This window comes from Triturus cristatus, chromosome 6 (assembly GCF_964204655.1).
Source record: "Triturus cristatus chromosome 6, aTriCri1.1, whole genome shotgun sequence".
In the NCBI taxonomy this organism is placed as follows: Eukaryota; Metazoa; Chordata; class Amphibia; order Caudata; family Salamandridae; genus Triturus; species Triturus cristatus.
In genome coordinates, this window is record NC_140589.1 from 184469140 (window position 1) to 184496227 (window position 27088).

The 27088-nt window shown below is 43.4% G+C and overlaps 1 protein-coding gene across 1 annotated transcript in view; it reads left to right on the top strand.

The window, feature by feature from the left end:
* LOC146816603 (cysteine-rich venom protein-like) overlaps positions 1 to 21390 on the top strand; it is a 138931-nt gene extending 117541 nt beyond the window's left edge. The window contains exons 7-8 of the mRNA XM_085609533.1: positions 9822 to 9910; positions 21257 to 21390. Of these exons, the coding sequence (XP_085465659.1) occupies positions 9822 to 9910; positions 21257 to 21390 (223 nt within the window). The remainder of the gene's footprint in view (positions 1 to 9821; positions 9911 to 21256) is intronic.
* Positions 21391 to 27088: the final 5698 nt, after the last annotated feature.

Genomic DNA, 27088 nt, shown 5'->3' on the forward strand with positions numbered 1-27088 from the left:
ATTGCCGTAGTCCAGATGGCTATTTATTAGAACTAGGATTACTAATTTATGAGTTCACTTTGTGACGTATTTTGCGAATGCCTAACCAGGAGGTTGCTATAGAGGTAACCTGGTTGGCCAATTACAGATTGAAGTGTAGAAAAATGATCAAATGTTTTGACTTCTTGGTAGGCGAGGGGTTCATCAGCTGTCTGACACTAGGAGGTGTTATTGTCAAATAATATGACTTCCGTTTTATCGCTGTTGAGCTTTAGGAAGTGGCTACTTATCCACACTGCAATATTTGTCATGCATTTGAAAAGGTGGTACAGTTGCAGTCATTTTCTTAGAGATGGAGTTAATGAGCTAGTGTATCAGTGCAAGAGGAAATCTCAAAGCCATTGCTCCTGACAATGACTGCAAGTTGTCCCATATATAAAGGGTGAGGCTGGGGAAAGATACTTGGGAAAAGCCACAGTCCACCCGAGACAAATTGGAGGCAAATGCGTTGAGGCCCAACGATTGGGTGAGTGCAAGAAGGCAGATACTACGGTTGTGATCGCTTTTTAGAAGGATGGCATGTAAGACCATATCGAAGAATGTTCACAGGTCGAGAAGGATTAGGGCAGTAAAGGCTCCCTGATCCACAAGGCATATAGTGGCCACAAAAGAGACTATAATGGTTAAAGAATGGAATTATATTTCTTCATTTAAAAAAGCGGTGTTGGTACCTTCATTTAAAAAAGAGTAAAAATTGAACTATGTAACATGGCAGAAAGGTTTTGGTGTGAACATGGGCTTCTATTGGAATTCCCTGCGGCATATTATCAAGCCCATTATCACCGCTTTAGCAGCAGTTTCCTGCCACTAAAGCGGCGATAATTCTAATACCGTCCTTGATAATATGCCCCGAAGTTTCAACTTTTGTCACAAAAAGCCAGCAACCTCCCTATATGCACATCTCTTACTGAAATAAAGAATTCAATAAAACCAGCTATCTCATGCTTAATCTCCATAATGCTCCAGCATCAACACACGCTTAATATAACAGCAGATGTTCGCAGACGCCATGATTCCGGTGTTGAAAATGGACCTAAAAAGCCCGAAATCGACAGCTCAGTCAACAGTCACAAACACTCCTCAGACACAAGGAACCGTTGATCCTTCAAATAAAAATATGGCATCAAACTCCTCAGTGGAACAGGATGCCATCTCAAAGAACAAACGGAAAAAGATTCAAAAGTAAAACAAGAAAAAGTTGAAGATCGAAAGGGCAAAAAAATTAAAAGAAACAACTGCGAGATTTTTTCCAATATTTAATCAAAAAAAGGAAACTCGCCTCAGACACAGGTCAACAAATTAGTCCATCTCCCCTTTCTGGCAAAGAACAGTGGAGCCCTAAATGTTCACTACATGGGTCCAAACAGGATAAATTGACAATTAACTCTACACAGGATCTAAGCGGAGTGGATTCTCCTTCAAATAATTTAACCACAAATTACATCTTCACAAAAAGGAGCACATTAATACTACTCCGAACACATCTAGATGACATTTTTCATCTCCCATTCAAAATAACCCTCAGAGTTCTAAACTTTAACATGTATTTTCATATAAATCTTTACAGAACACGGCTGATTAACAAACTCACACATATTATAGTCCAAATGAGTCTACCGTAGATAGCGAAATGCACCGAAACCAACTCTTCTCTAAAAAAGTTCAATCCGCTGGAGCCACATTACAAACAAGGGCAACTCTGAAAAGAAACCTCCACTCGCCTCTATCCCAAAGCAAAACAAGAAATGTTGCATCGCCGCAACAAGTCAGCTTTGCCGGCATTGTTAATGCAGGAAAGCTCCCTCAACAGAAGACGTACCAAAGGGAAAAGACACAAACAATTTTTTACCCCTTTTATAAATCACGTGGCAACAATGACATCTTAAACAGAAGACATATTCTGACACTATTGGCGGCTCAGGAAGATCTAAGACATTTACCTCCCACATGTATTGAGGCAATAGATAGATTCAAGTGCGGCAATCCACACCGAAGCCAATCTGGTAAATTGGGCCTCTCCTAAAATTGCAGATCTGATTTTAACAAAACACAGCCTCTTCTCTGAGTGTGGATTCATCAAATCAAAGCCTCCGGAGGAGAAATATCCAGCAGTGCTACTAAAGAAAGATCATATAGAACAATCATAAAAAAGGTAGCACCCAACTAACACAAGGACAGGGAAAGTCCATCTCCCTTTTAAGAAACTCAATAGGGGAAGGTTTTGATTCCTACCCTCCCTTAACAATATTAATACATCAAACACAAAAACGTATCTACTATCTTCCAAACAGTGCTCAAAATGAAAAAGCAGATTGGAACTGGCTCTCCCTTACCATCAATCAGAAAAAAACTGATTGACAGGAACAAAAATGCTACAAAAATTCAACTTCATATGTATCCATGCGACATGGAAAGAGGAGGAACAACCATTGGGAGGATACGCAGAAATCTTTACGCCAGCACATAGGTCAAGGAAGCATGGTCATCCTAAATGGGGCCTATCCACTAAACAAAAACTTCTCCTTTTCCAGTCTCTCAAGCAAGGAATCATTTATACAAGGTATACAAATAAACAATTGGAATCACGATAAGGCCCCTAGATCTGTCATCATTTTTAAATATTTACATCCACCCTAAGTCAACTCAAAAATGGAGTAATGCAAAAATAATACCAAATTACTTTCTGTCTTTAGAAACCCTGTACCAAGGAATCCCTTGCATAGTTGCAGTAGATTTTAATATAAACAAGGCTAACCACCAAGGGAGAACAGGAAACTTAAAAAGAATGGACAGACACTGGGGCATCTCAATCCAAATTGCAAAATTTGGTTCTATCAACAAATCAGATCATGAATTATTACAAACAATGCAAGCCTTGGGCCTTCGAGCATTAAATGGCTGCACTCAAGGAGACATTCCAATGAGCGCCACAAGGAAAGCTGATAAATCTAATGTGTTTCTGGATTATACTTTTATATCCCTTAATCTTTATCACAAAATATCATGTTTCAAAATTTGCGAGAGGTGTGGAAGTGACAACCGGCCACAAACCTTTAGCATTATAAACTATAACATGAAGAGTCAAATTTATAAATCTATTGGCACACAAACTGGAAAAAAATCGGATGGAATGTGTTGTCATCTTTCCGGTGTGAGTCCTGGAAGAAGCCTGGCTCAACACTTACCTGTGATCTTAAAAATCCGATCTTGGCGTGGAGCCAATCACAAGAAGAACTCAAGGCCGCTCTGGCAACACCTAACAATACTACAGCCCCTTATCGTTAACATAAGCGTGACACCTGGTACCCCAGCTCACTTAGATATCATCGCAAAACCTTGGATAGAGAAAAGAAAGCTATTAATCTCTAGTTAAATCCACAGGGCCAAACAAAGCTTAGAGAACTACGGGGTAAATTATCTAGGACGGCGTTACAATGATTGCTGGTTTAGCGACAGAAAACTTCCGCTAAAGCGGCGATAATTGGCTTGATAATATGCCCTGGAGAATTCCAATAGAAGCCCATGGTCACACCAGAACATGGGTGTTATAATAAGAATGAGCTCTGAGGCAAGGTAAGTTCAAGCGTCTTTATTCTGTCATCCACTCTCCGTAACTGACAGCCTGTCCAACATTCCATGGTGAACTCTGGAGGAACGTTCCAAGAGGAAGGAGGGGGCGGGGGAAAGAGAGGGAGGTACCACCAGGGAAAAAGAAGAGGAAACCAACAAGGAGGAAAGTACCAGGGGAAAAAAGAGGGAGATTACAACACTTCTCTCTACAGAGGGAAAGGGAAAGCAAAGGAAAAAGGCTGAAATAAAAGGAAGAGGTGAGAGGGTACAAGGACCCTGTGAAGGAACAAAGCTTAAACGTATCAGTAACATAGAAACCCCTAGACCTGGAAGGCGGAGAGCCCCCAGCAGTCAAAGGAAGGAGAAAAGACGGCCGGGTTACATTATGATGAAAACAAATAGCGTGAAGGACAAATCAAGGGGGATAGAATTGGCAATCGGATCTCTTCCCCTGATGGAAGCAAAAGGGGTAACTCCCGTTCTCAAATCAGAAGAGGTGTGATATGCCCAAATGCTTTCTCTTAACATCTTGTCTACATCCATATTGTTGGTACAAGCTAGATGAGTGAGATTTTTGATCCAGAGCATTGCCATCCGAATGGGGTCATTGTCTCCCTGGCAATATTCAGTAGAATCCTCATGCTTGATGCCCAGCTCACAAAGGAATGTCTTCATTTGCATAGATGAGAATTTGATATCATTGTTGGTGACTATGCAAGCTGGCACACCTTTGCATGCAAATGAGTCTCTTAAGAAGTCGATAAGGACTTTTGTCGAGACACGTGAGACACACTTGTATTTGATCCAGTGTGATGTGTAATCCATGAGAACAATCAAAAATCTCTTTGGGACTCCTGATTGTCCCGTGGGACAGATTATCTCCAATGCCAACTTAGTCCATGGAGTCTTAGGAACTGCTGTGGGATTATCAGACATATTACAAATATTCACTGCATGCCAACTTTTAACAACATCAGTTCCTGATACAGCATGAACCAACTCTGGCACCCCCCCTTCTACAGGGGTTTTGGCACTTTGTTTAGAATTGATGTACACTCCCGTGGGAGGTACGTCGCAGGCAATGCTATATACTCTTTGGCCTATTCCAGTGAACAACTCAGAACAAATGTATACATCCCTGCTGGTTTCCTCCACCTCCTCAGCTACTAGAACTTGATCTTTACTGTTCGGGTCGAGTACAATCCCTAGCTCTCTTTGATGATGCCAACCCAACAGATTTGACCCTTTGCTTACCATGTATACTTTGCCCCATGTGGATCTTCCTTTGAATTTAATACACACACTCATCATCCCTACTAAAGGAATGTTCTCATCGGCATACCCTACAGCTGAAATGTCAGGATCCAGCATTTTGAGACTGGAGGTATCAAAAATGTCATTTATGACATCAATATTGAATAAGGTAACCGGGGCACACGAATCGGCCAACACATCTATGGGCTTACTATTCACAAAGATGGTACATTTAGGATGTTCAATAGGCCTGTGGTCACTGAATTGTCCTTGAGAACTTGGGGAAGCTTGACAGTCCCTAGCTTTTACTTGGAAAACATACATGGGGCCAAGTCCCCTTCACTGTGTACTACTTTCACTCTGTCGTTTTCACTGTTGTTGCACACTCTACCCAGGTGCCCCTTCTTGTTACATTTTACACACGTGACATTTCGGGCAGTACAACGTACATCATTAGCAAGGTGATTGCTGCTGCCACATCTATAGCATTTCAACCTTCCCTTTTCACCGACAGAATGGTTATTTTTGACTTCTCCGGGTCTAACTTTGAATACCTCATTATCAAAGGAATTGGCCTGTGCATCACTGCTATTGCGAACAAGCTCATTGGGAGTCTTCATCTCTTTGATACACTTAGCAGTGTGTTCCACAGAGACTGCTATACTAACCGCTTCTTTTAAGGTGGGGTTTTTTGCCAGGAGCTTTTCTTGGATACGACTATTCTTTGTGCACCTGACAAGTTGGTCTCTGATGAGTGAATCGGTGAGTTCACCAAATTCACATAGTTGTGTCAGGCCTCTATGTGCTGATATGTAATTGATGACAGATTCCTGTTTACCTTGGATGCTGGTAAAGAACTTATGTCGCTCCAAAACTACGTTTACTCTGTTACCAAAACGTGTCTCTAACTTTAACAGTGTGACTTTAAACTCATCCATATTATCCTCATCCTCTTCTAGTTCTGGTTCAGGTAAGGTGTCATAAATCTTCCTACCTTGTATGCCTAGGTTATGCAACAATATGTGTTGTTTGCGAACTGCTTTATACCTTTCGCCGCCATGGCAATGAGGTGTGAGGCCAATAAATGTATCCATTCCTTCCAGTGAATTTCCGGCTCCCCGATTTCATTGAGGAACGGAGGAGGTTGGCTCATAGCTTGTCCAGCCATGGTGGGAGGGGTAAGCTATCCAGGCAGGCTGAAACAGAATTTCCACTGGACGGAAGGTGGCTACACAATACCTAGTTACAACAGGTGTAGAAGTGCAGGGAACTTACTCAAAGGACCAGGAGTGGGATAACTGAATGACTAACCTCAATGCGTAAAAAATACAAGTAAGTAAAGTACAATCTGAACGATTCAAAGCATGGACTGTAGAGGTTACACTATTATACTCTAATTACACTGTAAAAATGAAGCATGCAGGAAGACTTTGCTTGTAAGGCAGTACTCAGTAAGCCTAATACTTTGTATACACACTAAATAAATGAAACATGCAGGAAGCTTTGCTATTTAAGCAGTACCCAGTAAGCATAATATGACCTCAGAGACTCAACACATACATGGTAGTATTTTCACTTTTGGACACTCTAAATAAAAGAAGCATGCAAGAAAATTTAGCTTGAGAAGTAGTGCGATCCAGCAATATGCACCACCTCTGGGAAGTAATTCTAAATAACTCGAGTAATGAGAGGATGCGAATATGAAAAGGGGAATTCAGAGAGACAGGGAGGGGAGGAGGTTATACATTAAAATGTGAGATGTCCAATGGTCCAATGATGAAGGTGTGCGCGTCACCGTGTACTGGTGCACACACAGTGCTTAGACCGAGGTGGAAAGTGTATATAGGCAGAAAGAGGGTAGGGCACAGTTGTACCATACTTGAAGTTCTCCACAAGCTGTGACGGATCTCGCCCTAGGGAAAACGTAACTGGGAGAAGTGGTACTCTTCAGTGTGTCTCAGCCGTGGATAAGGAACCTTTGGTATGCAGAGCAAGGTTGGTGTGTGTATTACCGCAGAGGACACACAAGGATGGACAGGAAAATGGCCAAAAATGGTGAGTGTGTCACTTTATAACTGCTGTGCACCGAGGCTAAAGGAGAAAAAGATCTTACTTGGTAGGAGGAGGCTTCGCATAAATCATAATAAACTTGCCCGGAGCAGCTGTCCCCTGGGTTAGACGATCGCAGGTATAGGCAGACCTGTAGTGGAAGAAATGCCGGATGACATGGCCGGTTCCACAGCTGCTGGTGCGCCGGGAAACTGACGTGCTGCGCTCTGAGAGGTAACTGACTTGCACTTCTGAAGGGGAAAGTGTCTCCACACTGCGCCTGCCTCAGCACGACTTCTGCTGACAGGATTTATTTTGGCAGAGCTGCTGCTGCGCAGGCTTAATGAGACTGACCGAGGAAAAAGTGTCTCCACACGGTGCTTGCCTCAGCGTGTCCTCTGCTGAGAGGTATTTTCACTTGGAAAGCTTCAACTGCGCAGGTTCGAGGAACGCACACAGCCTACAGACACCACAGGGAAGGGTTACCTATGTGGCGCAGGGTTACCGCTACCTCCCGCTGACTCTTGAGGGTGAGTGTAAGACGGCAGCGCACCTCACGGGGATGTGGCCCACAATCTTTTGCCTGATACTTCACTAAAAGGATTCACCCTTTCTCCCCAGTCACAGTGACGAAACAGGAGTGCAGGAAAACAAAGTCAAAGCATGGCCTGAGGATGCGGCGGTTTACGGTATTAGTTGGCACTGATGAAGGGGAACGGTCGCTGGGTTATGCAGAGGGCTGTGACAGAAAAATTAGGAGTCAGCCAAAAGCAAGCAGACCACAGCGCAAGGTAAGAACGGACAGGTAAAAACACCGCAAGTGTCCACTCGTGAAGCTTACTCACGACTTCTGGTGGTCCGACGCACAGAAATACCCAGCAACAGTTCTAGACACCAACGGAGATGGAGAAGAGGGGGCACTCAGGCTTGTAGGATCCACGATGGTCAAGAACTCAACGCAGGGAACTTCCACGAACTTCGTCAAGGAGCTGGGACGTGCACCAACTCTGCGTCCACAGGCACTGAACCGAGGAATCACCAAGCCGACATGCAGAAAGGAGAGAGTACTGAAAGGGGAGATGACAGGAATGGCCCGCCAAATTGTTGCCAGTGTTATAATAAGAATGAACTCTGAGGCAAGGTAAGTTCAAGTGTCTTTATTCTGTCATCCACTCTCCGTAACTGACGGCCTGTCCAACATTTCATGGTGAACTCTGGAGGAACGTTCCAAGAGGAAGAAGGGGGCGGGGGAAAGAGAGGGAGGTACCACCAGGGAAAGAGAAGAGGAAAACAACAAAGAGGAAAGTACCAGGGGAAAAAAGAGGGAGATTACAACAATGGGCTGCTATTGGAATTCTCTAGGGCATATTATCAAGCCCATTATCGCCGCTTTAGCGGCAGTTTCCTGTTAATTTTTAACGCCGTCCTTGATAATATAAGACGAAAGTCTTATAAAAAGGCATTTTGGGAAGCAAAGAGAATAAAATCCGAACAAGACTGGATTGATATAGTTCAAGCGGGTAAAACCAACTCAAAGTCACTATGGTTAATAATAAACCATTTAGATAGTCACTGCTTGGGATCAGCAGGAAATAATGACACCAAAGAAGCTTGGAAATCTTATATGTCTGCCATTTATGACAGGAAAGATGATCGGCCAATAAACGTAATGAATATGGCATGTGACCTGGTGATGTACGGATGGGATAAAAGTGTGGTATTTGTATGCATGTTCTTCTGATGCGGGAGCCAACTCACACTTGCACCTGAATGGATATTACAGACTTCTCTTAACGAGACCCTTAGCTGGAGCACCCAGAGTTTGAATCACACAATGTTTACCATTCCTCTTAGACTCCCCATTATTCTTGTTGAAATAGGGCATGCTCTTAAACTGTTTTGTCGCATGCACGTGCAATGATAACGTGCGTCATACTTACGTATCTGAAAATATTCAAACTTCATGCAACTGTCATTCCGACATTTCTAGCGTTACGAATCTGCATATTATTTGCCATTTTTCTTAACAGAGTTTCATTCACCCAGAGACAAGCATGAGGAATTTTTACAAAGTGTCTAATTTCCAGAAAACAACAGGAAAAGAGCTAAAAAAAACGAGAATAAAGCAGTGGTTGACTGTCGTCAGCAATTATGATGCTGGGAATTTCAAAGCCGGTTATGGACCATGGCTTTTCAAATTTCCATTAATTTCTATAGGAAGATGTAATCGCATAATAATAACTTGCCCTATTAAATATTTTGCTGTTATTAATTTACATTTAACAACCAGATTCCAAGAAAGAGAACATGTGGGACTTTGCAAACTCAAATTGCATGTTTAATGGTGGTAAAACACTTTAGTATTGCAAATGTTCAATCACTGTGAGAGTGGTGGGAATAAGAGATGCTCTCGTGAACAAGTAGGCATGATCCCAATGACAGATGTCTCCTACACCTACAACATTGCAACTTGCGAAACATTTATGATGGGTTTTCCATCATATTTACCCCCTCCCACCATAGTTACTACAGTTACTCCAAATACGAGCTATAGAAAGTAAATATAAATGGAGTGGTAAATTCCCCCAAAGTAAGTCATATTTACGGGACGTGTAGTGAATGGTGCTTTCCATCGGAGAATGTATTTGACTTAATGTGCTTTATAAATTATACAGGGCGTGCGTTCTAGGATATCTGTGATTCGAATAGAGTTTGTACATCTACTCAGCTCCTGACAGGAAACCGACCAGGAGTAAATGTATCTCTTCAACACATGCTCGTGATTCACTCAAATTCTTACCGTTTGTCTATTTTTATTCAGCATGGCAGGTGTGTCGTTATTCACTTTCAGAATTACACTCCATGTCCGTTCTTTTAAACGTCATTACTGTACTTTTTTTCATTCATAGGGGGAATCGAGAGAAAACCTTGTATACACCGTACACGCCAGGGGAAAGATGTAGTCTTTGTAGGAATGACTGTGAAGATGGACTGTGCAGTAAGTTTTTAAGTCAAGTTACCTATTACAGAAGTAATAGTGTTTTCCTCTAGTGCAATAATATTGACAATATTTATGCAACGTGTTTTTGCATTTTTTTTATCTTCATTTGCATTTTTGATAACCTTATAAACAGATAAAGTATTAAAGTCGAGTGGCAATGATCCGGCACTTGTAATATGTTGTTGATACAAATAGCGTTAAGGCGGCTTTCATGGAAGTTACATGCAGCATGGAATTCTACGTAAAAGATACACAAAATCGTTCTGCATCCATATTGGCTGCACACATTTTAAAAAACAAAAAATGTAAAATCATGAGCATGGCGGCTCAGCCATGATTGGGATGTGAGCAGGGATAGGGACAAAGATGATTAGGTAAATTCTCAGGGGACAGAGTCCCCTCTGACGAGAGAGTGATTGGAATGTGCGTCAACCTAAAGAGAGACTGTGGTACAGTATTTATGTGTAGGGGCGGGTGAAGGGGGTAAGGATAGGAGTGTAATTTGAGCTCGGATGGACAACCAGCACCTATCCTATATCTTATCCTATATATTGTCATACTACGGACAATGTCTCCACTTTTGCCCATAATAGAGGGACTTGAATGGCCTTAGGGGAAGGTAGGACAAGGCATGTACGGAGGTAACGTGTCATCTTCAGGCACCTCCTTCAGACTCTTCAACATGTTGTCCCACTCACATGCTGTCTGGTCCTTCCGAAGGCCCCTCACTTCCTCCCTATGCAAGGCTTTGGTCCCAGCCTCAGGTCATTTATTAGCAACCTGGCGCCATGTCGCATACGTGGGAGGAACACATTTTAATATTTCATAGTAGCAGCATTTTTCTCTATCAACAAAGCAAGATCTAAGAAGCGAGCTGCCACCCTATTCTTTGTAGTTGTCATATATAGATAGACCCAAGATGCAGGTCTCCCAAAAAAGTTAAGAATTCCAATGGTGGTTATTAGCTGACCCAATATTTCAGACTAAGATTGTCAAAGAGGGGCAATCTCAAAACATACAGTGGAAACCAACGCAGGCAGCATAGAACGAGCAGATTGAGGTTGGGAAAAAGTTTGCTAATTGTAGCAGGAGTTAGATAGGACCTATGTAAGATATTGAATCGTATGATTTTGAATTTGATGTTGTTCCTATTTCATTAATGGACTGTTTAGTCCTGAGAAAGTGAATTAGAACTCAGAATGTCTGGAACTGTCAAACTGTTCTCTAAGCGAGTTAAAGGGTAGGAGATGACCATTCTGAAATAGATGTACCAGGACTGAGATACCTGTGTCTTCCCAATGTCTCACCTCACCAGTGGCCCCCATTGTTTAGGAAGACTAAGAAAAGGTTAGGGCATAATGAGTGATGTGTTTAGCAATCAATACGGTTCTTGAGAAGTTTAAAGTACACAAGGTTGCCCTTGTCTGAGTTTGACCCCTTGAAGCAAATGTTTAAGGTGCAAGGGTTGTCTGTCAGAACCAGGTTCCTCCAGCAAGAGACCAGAAAGTCAACAGCAAAGCCACTGAATTTGGGCAGGCAAATATTCATCTTTAAAATGCAGAGCTCCCTGCCTTTCTGGCTCCACCAGTAGGCACAGTTTAGCCAGTGCGACTCTGCACTGGCCATTATGCCAGATGAGATTCCGGTGTAATGTGTCTACCTTGCTAAAAACTTTCTTGTGAGAATGACAGGTAAATTGGTGAAATAGTACAGAAGGCAGGGCAGAAACACAATTTTAGATAGGTCAGTGCATCCTATGACCATCACATAGAGTCTTCTCCAGAAAGCTATTTGTGTCGTAGAGGTGGACATCTCTTTCATGCTGTTTTCTTCAAAAATGTCCCCATCAGCATAATATACTGTGAGACCTAAATAACACAACAAGATCCCCTCCTGTTTGATGGAATTGCCTCCAAATCCAGACAGGTCAGTGTGGTGTTAGGGTGCTGAACAAGAAAGCACAATTTCAGCCAGTTGATGTGTAGCCTTGAGGCTTTGCCGGACTTCTTGAAGATCTGGCCTATACTAGTGTGGTCTCACACAAAATCCATGATCTAAATTATGATGTCTTTGGCGTCCAAGGACACTTCTTACGTTTTTTTTGCAATGGAGATACCCCATTGCCTTCCCTCCTGTCTTGGTCTAATAGCTAATGGCTATGTGGCAAGATAAAAGAGCAACAAAGACAAAGGGTTTCCTTGATGGCAAACGGGGGTTAGATTAATTGACCTAATTGGACCCTATCACAAGGTTCTACATAAAGCAATTTCACAAGCAGTATGATGCACTTCTTGTGAGAAATTGGATTGTTGGTTGACTGGGCTGAGAGTTCTGGTCACGCAACATCCACAGTCCATGTCAGGTTAAGGCACAAGCAAACCCCAAATTAACCTGTACTCAACTTGCTGGCAGCTTAGCACAGAGAAGTCAGGCTTAATTTAGAGGCAAGTATTTGTGCAAGACTTCAAACAGTAATACAGTGAAAACACCACACAAAAAGGATACCATACCATGCTAGAGTAATAGAGCTGAACCTAGTTAATAAAACAAGAACAAACTGACAAAAATCCAATCAGTAGGACTGGAGTTATGAAATTTGAAAGAATAAAGTGTAATAGAGCACCTAAAAGCATAGAGTGCCAACCGCAGCTATCTGGTTGTGCTGGACCGGGTCCAGCTACAGCTGGGTACAGGAACTGGTTGAGGAGCCTTTTATATCCCTGAGGTTTAGATCAGGAGGACATCAGACTAGCACTTTGAGTCACTCTGAGGTCCTGGGTTCAAGATGAAGTCCAGGTCTAGTTCATCTTCTCCAGGCAAGAGGGCAGCAGGCTAGCACAGCAGGGCAGAATTTCCTTTAGAGGAGCAATTCAGCAGAGAAGCAGTCCTTGCAGCAGCACTTCTTCCTGGCAGAGAATCCAAAGGTCCAGAAATGTACTGAAGTGGAGGTGTCTAAGGTCCAGTATTCATAACCGGGTGTGCCTCTGAAGTAGGTGATAAGTTTCTGGAGGTTTTGCTATGAAGTCACTAGGAGTAATGTCTTCCTTGCCCTGGCCCCAGACTAACTGCAGGGGATATGCAGCCCTTTGTGTGGATTGCAAAAACAACAATTGACGGACAGAATGCAGAACAATGTCATACATTCACCCCAGTACAGAGATCTGGGCCTAAATCCATCGTTTTTTTGCTCACCATGCCATTCCAGTTTGAACTCAGCCATATGCAAATCAGTCTTGACCCTGTGCCCCATGGGAACAGTCCAGCCCGAACTGCCAAGCCAGGTCCTCCCTGGACTGGAAACAAGCATCCTAGGACCGGTTTCGGGCTTTCAGCCCTCGTCAGCCAGGATAGCTTGATTCCAGTGGCATGGAGAGCAAGGGACTCACGTCTGAGCATACCCTTCCCACTCGGGGTGACAAATGCAAAAACAACAATTGACAGACAGAATGCAGAACAATGTCATACATTCACCCCAGTACAGAGATCTGGGCCTAAATCCATCGTTTTTTTGCTCACCATGCCATTCCAGTTTGAACCCAGCCATATGCAAATCAGTCTTGACCCTGTGCCCCATGGGAACAGTCCAGCCCGAACTGCCAAGCCAGGTCCTCCCTGGACTGGAAACAAGCATCCTAGGACCGGTTTCGGGCTTTCAGCCCTCGTCAGCCAGGATAGCTTGATTCCAGTGGCATGGAGAGCAAGGGACTCACGTCTGAGCATACCCTTCCCACTCGGGGTGACAAATGCAAAAACAACAATTGACAGACAGAATGCAGAACAATGTCATACATTCACCCCAGTACAGAGATCTGGGCCTAAATCCATCGTTTTTTTGCTCACCATGCCATTCCAGTTTGAACCCAGCCATATGCAAATCAGTCTTGACCCTGTGCCCCATGGGAACAGTCCAGCCCGAACTGCCAAGCCAGGTCCTCCCTGGACTGGAAACAAGCATCCTAGGACCGGTTTCGGGCTTTCAGCCCTCGTCAGCCAGGATAGCTTGATTCCAGTGGCATGGAGAGCAAGGGACTCACGTCTGAGCATACCCTTCCCACTCGGGGTGACAAATGCAAAAACAACAATTGACGGACAGAAAAAAGAACGATGGATTTAACCCAGATCGGTTGACTGGGGGAGAATGTCTGCATTGTCAGCATTCCGTCCATCATTTGTTTGTTGTAACGCTTTTCGCCCTAAGTGGGATGGGTATTCCCAGACGTGGGACCCGTGCTCACTACGCCACTGGAGTCAAGCTATCCTGGCTGATGACGGCTGATAGCCAGAAACCGGTCCTAGGATGCTTGATTCCGGTCCAGGGAAGACATGGCTTGGCAGTTCGGGCTGGACTGTTCCCATGAGGCACAGGGTCAAGACTGATTTGCATATGGCCATGTCTGAACTGGGGTGGCGCAGTGGGCAAAAGAATGATGGATTTAACCCAGATCGGTTGACTGGGGGAGAATGTCTGCATTGTCAGCATTCCGTCCATCATTTGTTTGTTGTAACGCTTTTCGCCCTAAGTGGGATGGGTATTCCCAGACGTGGGACCCGTGCTCACTACGCCACTGGAGTCAAGCTATCCTGGCTGATGACGGCTGATAGCCAGAAACCGGTCCTAGGATGCTTGATTCCGGTCCAGGGAAGACATGGCTTGGCAGTTCGGGCTGGACTGTTCCCATGAGGCACAGGGTCAAGACTGATTTGCATATGGCCATGTCTGAACTGGGGTGGCGCAGTGGGCAAAAGAACGATGGATTTAACCCAGATCGGTTGACTGGGGGAGAATGTCTGCATTGTCAGCATTCCGTCCATCATTTGTTTGTTGTAACGCCCTTTGTGTGGAGGCAGGACACAGCCTATTCAAGTGTAGTGGGGCGGTGCCCAGCTCCTCCTTTCAATCCTGCCAGTGACGGCCCATCAAGGTACACCTAAGCTCCCTAGTGTGTGTGGTTCGCTACGAAGAATACACAAAGCTCATATGTCAGCTACACCCAGTCATGTGACTGGAGACAGGCTACAGGTACTAAATGGCTAAGGCAAGAAAATGCCAACATTCTAAAAGTGGCATTTTCAGAATTGCAATTTAAGAAACAACTTTACCATAAATTAGGATTTTAGAGTAACATTTCAGAGACGCCAAACATGAGCTGGTTACCTTTTCCCATTTGGAAATTACACTTATAACATTTATTAAGGTAATTCCAACTACTGGCTGTAGTGAAAAAAGATTTTAAGACTTGTAAAACTTAAAAGTACATGTCCTAGTTTTTAAATACAATGCACCCTGCTCTCTGGACTGTCCATTGCTTACCTTAGGAGTGAGTTGTCTGTATAACAAAAAGGATGGTTTGGGCCTGACAAAAGGTTTATTTTGCCAGGTTGACATGGCAGTGTAAAGTGCACAGTCAGGGTGCAATGGCAGGCCCGATTAATGTATAAAGGGCTTCTTAAGTATGTGGCACAATCCGTGCTGCAGGCCACTAGTAGTATTTAATATACAGGTCCTGGGTACATGTAGTACCACTTTACTAGGGACTTATAGTAAATTACATATGCCAATTGGGACTACGCCAATATTACCATGTTTTAACGAGTGAGCACATGCACTTTAGCACTGGTTAGCAGTGGTAAAGTGTGCAGAGTCCTAAGGCCAGCAAAACTGAGATCAGTAACAATGTAGGAGGAAGGCATAAAGTTTGGAGGAAGACCACCCTAAGGCTGACAGGTCGAACACCTCCCAGAGCAGAACTTAACGAGTACTTTGAAAAGGCATTTTCATACTAAAGTATGAAAAGCCTTTTCAAGGTCTAGGACTAGGTAGGCGAATTGGGCTCTGCCGATAGAATTGCCTCCATGATTTTGTACAGCCTCCGTATAGTCAAAGATGTAGTTCTCCGAGGTGCAAAGCCATTCTGATCTGGATGGCAGTGCCCAGAGTATGCAGGCCATCAAAACGTTGCCAAGAATTTTATAGTCAGAATTGAAGATGGCTATTGACCTGTATAAAACTAGGTCAGCAGAGACACGCCTTAGCTTGATTATCAAGACTATCAGGGACTTCCTGCGTGATGGTGGCAATAAACCTTCAGTCACTACCGTCCAATAGATGAGGGCTAACTTAGGCACTACGATGTTGGAATAGCTTTGATACAGCTTTGCCAGGAAGACATCAGAACCCCAGGGACTTTCCAGAAGCTGCAGGGAATCTCAAAGGCTGAGGTCCCCCACTAATTGTCTTACAGTTTGATGCAAGAGTCCTCCAAAGTTTTGATTCCAAGGTCATCCATGTTCCCACCACAATATGTATTCAGTGACCATGATTCACTACCTTAAAGGCCACCTACTAATTTTCTGGAGAGAAGGAAGAATCAACTAATCTCAAAGTATTCACTCATTCTCTCCCTGAGCGTACCACGGAAAAATGTATCATGCAAGGTTCAGCCCCAGGCTAAATGTATCTGAAGAAGGTTAGGATCAAAAATCATCCTGCCACGTTATTTAGAGGAGGAGATCATCTGACATATTAGGACAGAAAAGATGACACGATTAAGCTGCACATACAGGTCATGTGGAGGGGAGCAAAAGTAATAGAGCCTAACAGTAGGGTAATGCAGCCTCTATACATCTACAATAGACCATTGTTTAAGCCAAGGTGACAACATATTTGTATTATGAACAGTCTGGGTCTGTGTGTGATCTCTCTAGTTGAAAATCCAGGATGCAATTTAAGTCCTCCTCTAGAATCCATGACATGTGCACTCGCTTCGATTACTGTCCCAATAGTCAACGAAGGAAAACTTGCAGGTCTACGTGTTGGGCCTTAAATACTTTCTATTATGACCTTGGAGCCACCTATTTTGGCCTCCATCAGGACAAATCTGCCCTTCTGATCCACTGTGATCAAACCCAGTTCATTCTAGACAACCACCGTTACAGAGATAAGGGTCCTCCAGGCATAGCAGAGAAATTAGTAGCAAAACCTGACTCACCAGTGCTTCTGGAGGTTGATACCTTCCATCAGTATTGTATGGGACTCTTGGAGCAAAGCTATATGGCCCCTCTTGTACTTAAGAAAGGAGTGAATTCAGGATCCCTGTTCACACTGATGTTCCATGTTATTATGGAGGAAGGCTCTGAATGTGCCCTGTGGGTGGTGGAAGTATGTGTGCCTGTACTGCATGGTGACTCAAGTCCCCATCTCCACCACATAGATGTTTTGTAATGTCCCTTTCTTGACAATTGTAAAACAAATGTGTAGACGTTCACAGTCTCTGATCATAGGAACCAAAACCAAGGTAATAAGAACAATGTTAGAGAGGACAGTGGGCAAACAAATGACTGTTCAGTGGAAAATCAGAAAAATTAGTGGCTATCGTGGGGTGTGTTGAGTGGCTTTATTTAGTCTGAGATCTTGCCTGGGCCCACCCATGTATTACAACCAATAAGGCTAGTAGCCCGTGGCAGGGAGGGAACGGAATCAGCACTGGTGAACCGCTAGGATGCTGACCACCATCCACCAGCAGCCTACAAAAGAGCAAAGCCACCCACAAAGGATCGGCAGAGGGTGTCCAGATGTGCGAGATTAATTAAGGAAGTGCTCTACAGGCGGGCCTATTATGAGAATTGTTGGAAATTTGGTTATTGGTTAAAGGGGTAAAATCCTTCTCAAGCAGCAGTCACAATTTCTGTCAGGGTGAAGTCACAAGCAAACCCCAAATTAACCTGAGCTTAACACTCTGGTAGCTTTGCACAAAGCAGTCAGGCTTAATTTAAAGGTAATGAGTAAAACATTTATGCAGCACAAAAACAGCAACAAAGTGAAAGTACAAAAACAAGTGAAATCCCACACCCCTTTAGAAAAAAATGAGTACATTTTAATAAATTATTTGACACTTAAATGACAATATTCCAACCAGTAGAACTGGAGTTATGACTTTATAAAATGTTAGGCAAAAACTAGTGCCTAAAAGAACAAAGAGTCAATTGTAGACATCTAGGTGCCGATTACGATCCGGTAAAAACCGGGTACGAACCGTCGGTCGGAGCGTATTCTCCGTCCGACTCGTACCCGGTCGTAAAACATTACAAACATGGAATTACGATTCGCACAGAAACACCATTTCCGTACGAATCGTAAAAAACACCGACTGACTAAAATATGCATACGAATGTGATCCGGGAATGCTGCGACGTGATGTCGGGACACTTCCAGGCAGCGTTTCACGACCCAGGAATTACGATTCGAACCGACAGCAGTCCGGATGGCAATATTTTTACGGCACCCAAAAAGTGTCGGAAATGCGAAGTACGGCGCGAAACGACCAGAGTAGGTGGCCCGGTAAGCGCCGTACCCCCCCCAGCCCCCGCATGTACGTGCCGTACCCCCCCCCAGCCCCTGCATGTATGCGCCGTACCCCCCCAGCCCCCGCATGTACGCGCCGTATCCCCCGTGTACGTACACCCGAGTACGTGTCGAACCCCCCCGTGTACGTACACCCGAGTACGTGTCGAACCCCCCGTGTATGTACACCCGAGTACGTGTCGAACCCCCCCGTGTACGTACACCCGAGTACGTGTCGCACCCCCCGTGTATGTACACCCGAGTACGTGTCGAACCCCCCCGTGTACGTACACCCGAGTACGTGTCGAACCCCCCCGTGTATGTACACCCGTGTACGTTCGAGTCGTACCCCCCCCCCGTGTATGTACGGTGCGTACCCCCAGTGCGTCGCGCTGGGGGTACGCACCGTACATACACAGGTGGGGGTACGACTCGAACGTACATGGGTGTACGTACACGGGGGGTTCGACACGTACTCGGGTGTACATACACGGGGGGATCGACACGTACTCGGTTGTACGTACACGGGGGGGGTTCGACACGTACTCGGGTGTACATACACGGGGGGTTCGACACGTACTCGGGTGTACGTACACGGGGGGTATGGCGCGTACATGCGGGGGCTGGGGGGGGTACGGCGCGTACATGCAGGGGCTGGGGGGGTACGGTGCGTACATGCGGGGGCTGGGGGGGTACAGTGCGTACATGCGGGGGCTGGGGGGGGTACGGCGCGTACATGCGGGGGCTGTGGGGGGGTACGGCGCGTACATGCGGGGGCTGGGGGGGGTGCGGCGCGTACCGGGCACCTGTTTGGACGTCTCCATGGTTGCTATTGGAGTTCGGTGCGGACGGTCTTTTCACCATACGGTTGTGCTATCTGACGCCCGGGACGGATCGTGATTCCCCAGTCGGACTTCGCTTTTCACGTTTGTATGGTAACTCGTCCGAGGACGTGTCGGACACTTTTTACGACCCGAGGACGTGTGGGGAATTATTCCCAATGCGACTCGTATGGGCTTTTTACCGTGCGAATCGTGATTGCCAGTTTGTACGGCACTTGTACGATTCGTACGGTAAAAAGACCGGATACGAGTCGTACGGGAATTTTTTTTACCGGATCGTAATTGCCACCTTAGTTGTGCCCAGAAACAACAGTTCTTATAGATTTTCAGCAACAGAGAATCAGACCCTAAAAATGGTGTGAAGTGGCACCATGGGTTATACTCCTAATGTTGCATTAAAAATAAACAATCATCATTAGGAGTATTTATTACGTATCATAAGCTCACCATAGAAACCCTCCCAAATGAATAAACAAGTAGAACCTATAGCCAACGTACAAAAGGAAGTGACATTGCATTACTAAACAATAGTTGCTTGATAATATGAATAAAAAACTATTCTATTAGCAAAGGCATCAACCTTGAAACATTATGTGCGTGTTTCTCCGGGCGCAGGTAGGAGCTAGTGTACTTTTACCTTGAAAATAAACATTGTCACAGAACAGGGAGTTCTATCTATTTTATAAAGAAAGAAAAAACATTGTACAAACAAAAACATGAACGCAGAGCACAGCACAACTTTTTAAAGCCATGTTTTCAGTGCAACCATGCTAAGGCCCAATAAATTAGTTTTACGGCCTACTTAAGCTAACTTAAACACATAATTTTATTAATTCTAATTCCACCCTCTCATCTGCCTCACCACGAAATGTGACTTGTGCAGGGGAAACAGAGATAGAGGAAGAGGCTGTGGAATAGGGTATGCAAATATACCATCCCCCTCCCTTCGTCCATGGCGCGATTGACAGTGAGCTACAGAATAAGGCTATTTGTGTACCTCGTCCACACCCTCTTCCTCTTCCTCTCTTTCCCATGCAAAGTCCACATATCTTGGAGGGCAGAATGTTCTAATTTGTAAAACAAAGGCCTGATAGAGCCCGATGGGGTTGAAATCCCCTCGGGCTCAGGGAGACTTTTGTTCACAAACATTGGAATGTTGATGCTCCTGGCTTCTCACGGCTAATAGAAGCCCGGAGAACTCCATTGTTTTCACAGGAGCTCTCGACATTCCAGTGTTGTAATTTAGCTTTATAGTTATACCAGCCATTAAAGGCCCTCTCCAGCGTTAAACAAGGAAGCTGGCTTCATTGACAGGTATAGCCAAGGGGCTATAAATCTATTAGAACATTCCGTCCATGAGGGCAGAATGTTCTAATTAGTAAAACAAAGGCCTCACTGAGTCCATGAGGCCTTTGTTCACAGCTGTTTTTGTGAAATTTCAAAAGCTAACAGCATGTGCAGCGCCGCGGCTTTTGAACATTCTCAGCAAAAGCTGTGAAAAGGAGCTGAAGCCAGTTCCCAGTTCTCACCGGCTTAGCTGAACTGCTTTTTGTAGTTCAGCCAAGCCAGGGAGACCCATGAGCTGAGCAGCATCCCTCTCCCTCCCATGCTCAAGTGACTCTCAGCTAGGGAGCATGGAGGGGGAATGCTCTAGTGTGCATGGTAACAAAGCCTCTATTTTCACTTTTCTCTGCCCACCCCATGTATTTTGGCGAGGCAGGGAAAGAGAAAGGCTGAGGATGTGAATTAGGACATTGAAATGTTGAGAGCAGCGGGCCTATACCAGTTCAAATAGGCCACTGCTGCTCCATTGTCTTTAATTGAGCTGTCAACATTACAATTCTCAAATAAATGTTACACTTTTCCTATGCATAGTGGCCTAAGGTTTTTTCACTTAAAGTTAGTCTTATTGGAGGAAATGGCCCTGAATGGGGACAACTAATGGAGGTGGAACCAGAAGATCACAATTGGATGTGTCAACACCTCACGTTAACTTTCGTGTCTTTTGTATGTATCTCCAATAAAATATGTCAGTCCCATAAAGTCTACAGTATTGTGTGTGAGGTACGTGTGCTGTGCATTTCGTGAAGTTCCCTTAAAAGAAAGTATACACAATAAACAAACAATATACAATTCTTACCATGTTCCTTCTCATTTCAGCAAACCCATGCAAGTATGAAGATAAATTTGGAAACTGCATGGAAGCGAAAAGGAGGGGTCTGTGTGACGATTATGCTGCCATAAAGAGTGCATGCATGGTGACCTGTGGCATGTGCGATGGGAAAATATGTTGATAGCCTCCTACACCGATTTAAACCATTCTCAGAATATTGCTGAGTGAAGAACTTGCTTTATTTATTTTTATGACTTGCTAAACAGTTACATGCACTGGAATATGGGAACTCATTTTAGGTGTGAAACAATAGGAAACAGTTCTGATGGTCTGGGTGAATTTTAGTATAGTGTGATTATAAAATTTAGTGCACAGTTCAGTTCGGATTAACGTATGCCATTACATTTATATCAACAGAAAGGGTCACCGTGGGACAGCATTAAAATGTATGCCTTGCTTATATTGACATATACAATTTTCTAGATGTGTTTTGTGTGAAATCTCTTTATCTAAAGTCACTATTTGTTAATGATTTTGGGGTAACCTGGGAACACAGTGATGGATATTTTCCTGATGCTACCTATAGTAGTTGTCATGTAAAGTTAAATAATTAATAAAGGCTGAAACCAGTACAATACCTATTCACGGTTGTTTGTTATATCCAGGAATGATTCTTATTTTCAGAGGACGCTCGTCTTGCTAACAACTACAATTTAAATCACGCTCATTTTGCACAGGACTCGAAGGAGGTGAGTAGTCTACCTTTAAAAATGTTTGTGTTAAAATACTTGTCCTCATTCATGAAAAGTTTTGCATCGCTGCGTGAAAACAGCAATGCAACACTTTTCAGTCCTCCATCCACGCGACACCATGGATGCGCTGGGTTTTCTGTATGGCACTCCTTGTCACAAGGATTTACAGATACACCAGTATTCCTGACGTATCTGTAGGCGCAAAAGTGGCGCTTCGCTGGTGTGTGTCTGAAAACAGACGCAAATCCAGCAATGTGTCCTTTCAATTGGGGAAAGCCCCATGTGAAAGGGCCTGCGTCAATCTATACACCTGCTGTGAAGCAGGCGTAAGGATGTGACGCAGTGGCAGCCTAAAAGTGGCGTAGTGAAATCTCATAGATTTCCCTAAGCCACTATTATGAGCCTTTATTTTTTTTACAGAAGAACGCCCACCCTGCATACATTATACCTGTTGCAGGTATAATGTAGCGCAGCGGTTTACAAAGTGACACATTTGCCTAGATGCGTCACTTTGTAAATATGGCGCAGTGTGGCACATGTTTTACCCCGCCACAGCATCACAAAAAGTGACTCAACAGCGACGTAAAGGGCTCATAAATATGGCCCTCAGTCCCTCATTATGAGGTAGCTAAACATATCAATTGGTGTGTAAAAAGGCTTTCCCACTCAACTTGGTATTTTGAGGAATGCAGTCCTTCCACGTGGGGTATAACTGCATGAAAGATTATTATACGTAATGTGGAGAAGTCATTTTCCCCCTCAAACCTGGTGGAATTTGTTGCAGCAAAAAGGTCCAGAATTTGGGAATCACATGCAGAAATTGGTGTTTTTAACTGATTTATGGTGTTATTCCCCATTCCACAAGCCATATATATAAATATGAAAAGAGTTGTTATACTGCAGTCATTCTGAATCACATTGCCAATGTCCACGGTATCAGTAATTGTAGGTGCAAAATGACTGCATCATAAGTACTGCAGTACTTGTAATGTAGGCCTTACTGATTAAGTCATGCAAACACGTGCATGAGACAGAACATGTAATACAATGTTTGACAGTTGTACATGGTGTAATGAAATGAATGTGCTGTACTGTGACTTCAATCGATGGGGTCACATGATTTTGACACAACCAATGATAAACGTTCATGGGAAGGCTAGTGTGGGTTTAAACCTGGTGAAAAAACTGTATTTCTCTCAAGTCCAAAATAGTGCTGTACGTGTTGCCATTGTTGAATTTGCCCAATCTACTTCCCCGTCCTCAATATCATCCACTGAGATGCAATGCATCAAAGTCTGGTCAGTAGTAAAGCTTCGAGGAGCGGAGAACATCTCTGGACAGTGGAGTGATTTGTGGTTCACAACTTTTTGTGTTGCTTGCAGGACTTAGGATATGGTTCTCACTTACCCACTGCAACCGTACAAATGAGACTCCTTCACTGCGGTGATATAACGCTTATAATGCAAGCGTTACCACTATGTTACGCCTACAACACAAGTGTTACCACCAAGTTACGCCTAAAACGCAAGTGTTACCACCACATTACGCCTACAACGCAAGTGTTACCTCCACGTTACACCTACAACGGAAGCATTACCTCCATGTCACTCCTGCAATGCAGGCATTACCACAATGTAACGTCTACAATGCAAGCGTTGCCACAGTGGATGTTACCATGTCAGGCTTTATCACACAGGTAAGACTTTTTATTAAATAACATAATTCTTATATCACCTAATAAAGAGGGGTTTAAGGGTTAAGAGATGGGGTATTTGGGGGTCAGGGTGTGTAGTAGTAATGGTGGTTATGGCGTTTATTGACTAGAAAGTCCTCACTGTATAAATATGATAGAAGTTGTTCTTTTGCCCAAACATACATCAAATATAGCCTACCAGGAGCTCCATTGCTCAGACAAATAACTAAGGGGAACTTGGGCAGGCTTGTGGGCAACCTTTGAATAAGTGAATATACTCCAAACTGGTGCTCTGCAAGGGCATCGTGATACTAAAAGAGACAAAATAGAAAAGAAGGAAGCAACAAACAAGGAAGAATGTTACAGGAAAGAAAAGACCTCATCTTTTTCCAAATATAAAGAGAAGGTTATTTTCACTGCACAGCTATGTCAGCTGAATTTGAGTCTATCGACCTCTTGATGCTGCATACACGTGCTCTCATGAAACAAGTGGTGAATACATGTTCTCTAATAAAGCAAGTGGTGATACGTTGGCATTTCTCTATACTGTTTCCATAGCCCATGAATGAGTCTTGTCTAATTTATCCAATTTCTCTTTTGTATTGTTGTGATTCTCTTTTCAGTCCTTAACTAGAAATTTTCACATTTTTGTCCCCCAGGTGTCAGGCTTGGGCTTACTGCTTTACGCAATAAAAACCTCTTAACCAGTACTAATATATTCTCTTTCAGCTTTGCTTACCACCTTTAAATTGGTGATACCGAAATCTTACTTTCATGCTCCTCCCTCATGGAGAATATTCCCAATCAGATTTCATATCTAATCTGAAATATTCTATTTCCGAAAGTTCTTTGCTTAAAAACATAGTACAATATAAAACAATTCAATTGACGTACACATTTTAAAAAACCCTATTAATTGATTTTTAGATTCTTGCCGTAAGAGCATAATACAATATAAAACAATTCCATCAACATACAATTTTAGAAAACCAATTTGTTTATCATTCGATTGCATGGTGGTATAGAGAAGTTGTAATAAAAGAACAGGTTGTTCATCATATCATTTGGTCTTGGTCTAAAACACCCTATTAGTTACTAGATGGGAGGGTCCACTAGATATCATGAAATGCTCCTTTCCACGCAAAATTCCTGATGCAGATTATTTAGCCATGTTTCCTGACTGTAGTAGCGAACACTTAATTGAACGCATAGAATCCTCAAAAATCATGTTATAAACTATACAGAAACAGATTCCTTTGATACATATGATCAAAAAACCTTGTGCAACATACAAAAGTCCATTGAGTTATCTTCTTTTGCATACACAGCAATGGATGCCAATTACTAAGTAACGTTCAAGACTAAAGAGAATAAAGTACGAGCACTTTCTCTAAACCATCAAGTTGTATCTGTGCCATTTTAGAGCTAATGTAAAGGCAGATAAATATCTACTTTCTAAAAGTGGCATTTATAAAATAGTAATGTTAAACTCATCTTTACCACTAAAGAGGATTTCTCATTACTATCCTAAAGATATGAATCATGATGCAGCTACTCCTTTCTAATCAGGAATTACAGCTTTAAAGTATATTAAAAAATTGCCAATGCTTGCCTATGAGAGGAGTAGGCTTCATAGTAGTGGAAAATGAATTTAGCTGTTTGTCACTACCAGAACACTTACAACTTAAAAGTACACACGCTGCCTATTAGCTACAAAGCACCCTGCCATTAGGACTACCTAGGGCCCACTTAAGGCGTGATTTGTGTATAATAAAAGGGGAGTTTAAGGTTTGGCAAGTGGTTTTAAGTGCCAAGCCGAAGTTGGGGTAAACTGCACACACAGGCCTTGCAATGACAGTCTTGAGACATGTTTGAAAGTCTACTTGTGTGGGTGGCACAACCAGTGCTGCAGCCCCACTAGTAGCATTTAGCTTACAGACCTTGGGTATATGGTATACCACTCTACAGTAGAATTAAACGTAAACTAAATATGTCAATTGTGTATACACTAATGTTACCATGTCTAAGGGAGAAGCACGTGCACTTTGGCACAGGTCAGCAGTGGTATAGAGAAAGGCAAAATGTTTGGGGGTAACCTTACAGAGAGGGCCATTTTCCAAAATCTTATTTACAACCCCTTTGAATGAACAAATGAATGACAAAAACATATAAAGAACACTATGCACTCAATAGCCATCCTGACTCTGATGATAAATTGAGCAGAGGAAAGAAAGGATAGTGAAAGAGAGTTCTAGTATCTACTTGCCAAAATTGAGGAGAGGCCACCTAATTGAGGGGCATATTATCAAGTACGGCGTTAAAATTATCGCCGCTTTAGCGGCAGAAAACTGCCGCTAAAGAGGCGATAATGGGCTTGATAATATGCCGCAGAGAATTCCAATAGAAGCCCATGTTGACACCAGAACATGGGCTTCTATGGGAATTCTCTACAGCATATTATCAAGCACATTCTCGCCACTTTAGCGGCGGTTTTCTGCCACTAAAGCGGCGATAATTTTAACGCCGTTTCCTGATAATATGCCCCTGAGATCTTTTGATGACAGGGATTTTCAGTGCATGGTAGAAGATAGAATGGAGGTGATAATGGTTTCAGTGTTCAGTCTTCCCTATGTGCAGCTCCATGTAAATATGCCCCTGCGTAAGGTGTGCCATGTTCATAGTGCACATACCCAAGTTAGTGAGACGTGAACATTCACCATTCACTAACTTTACTGACACATCTTGCTCTATGCGCAATTTGCTCATGATGGTCAGGTCATGGAAGTATGTGTGGTCTATGACATAATTATATTTTTGCCACAAGCATAACCTGATAGTGGCACATCCTACTTGCTTTTCTTACCTTTTTTAATCTGCCTCATGCCCTTCATATTAGGAAGGGTGATCATATTTTGAAATCCAAAGACTGGAAGGTTCCACAAACAAAGGAGGTGGACTACAATTTTGCATTGACAGAGGGGCACATTCTGCATTAGTAGTGAGCGCTAGAGTCTGCTGGGTACTTTTTACACTCACTATGTTCTATTGTTCTCAGGCTGCTATGTAATTACAACAAGAAAGATAGCATAATTTGAACCTCAGAGACTTTAATTAAATGAGCACTTTCCAGCAATAGCTTTTGGAAAATCCACACTGACAGCACTCACAGTGGCAGCTGGTGATATTTGAAAGTGGTGAGGCGCAAAAAATCCAGATGATGAGTGACCTGAGGTGAGCGAGTGAACCGTACCATCATAAATTTTGAAGAAAGAGTGGATAAATGGTGCATTTTCAAGCAAATTTGAGAGAGCAATAAAGTTAATAAGGCAGCTGTGAAAGTGTAGTTATGGCATCAATAAAAAGATTTCATATGTTAATGATGTAGGTAGCTGCTTATTCAGTATAACCAGAGTACTTCATCACAGACTTTGAGA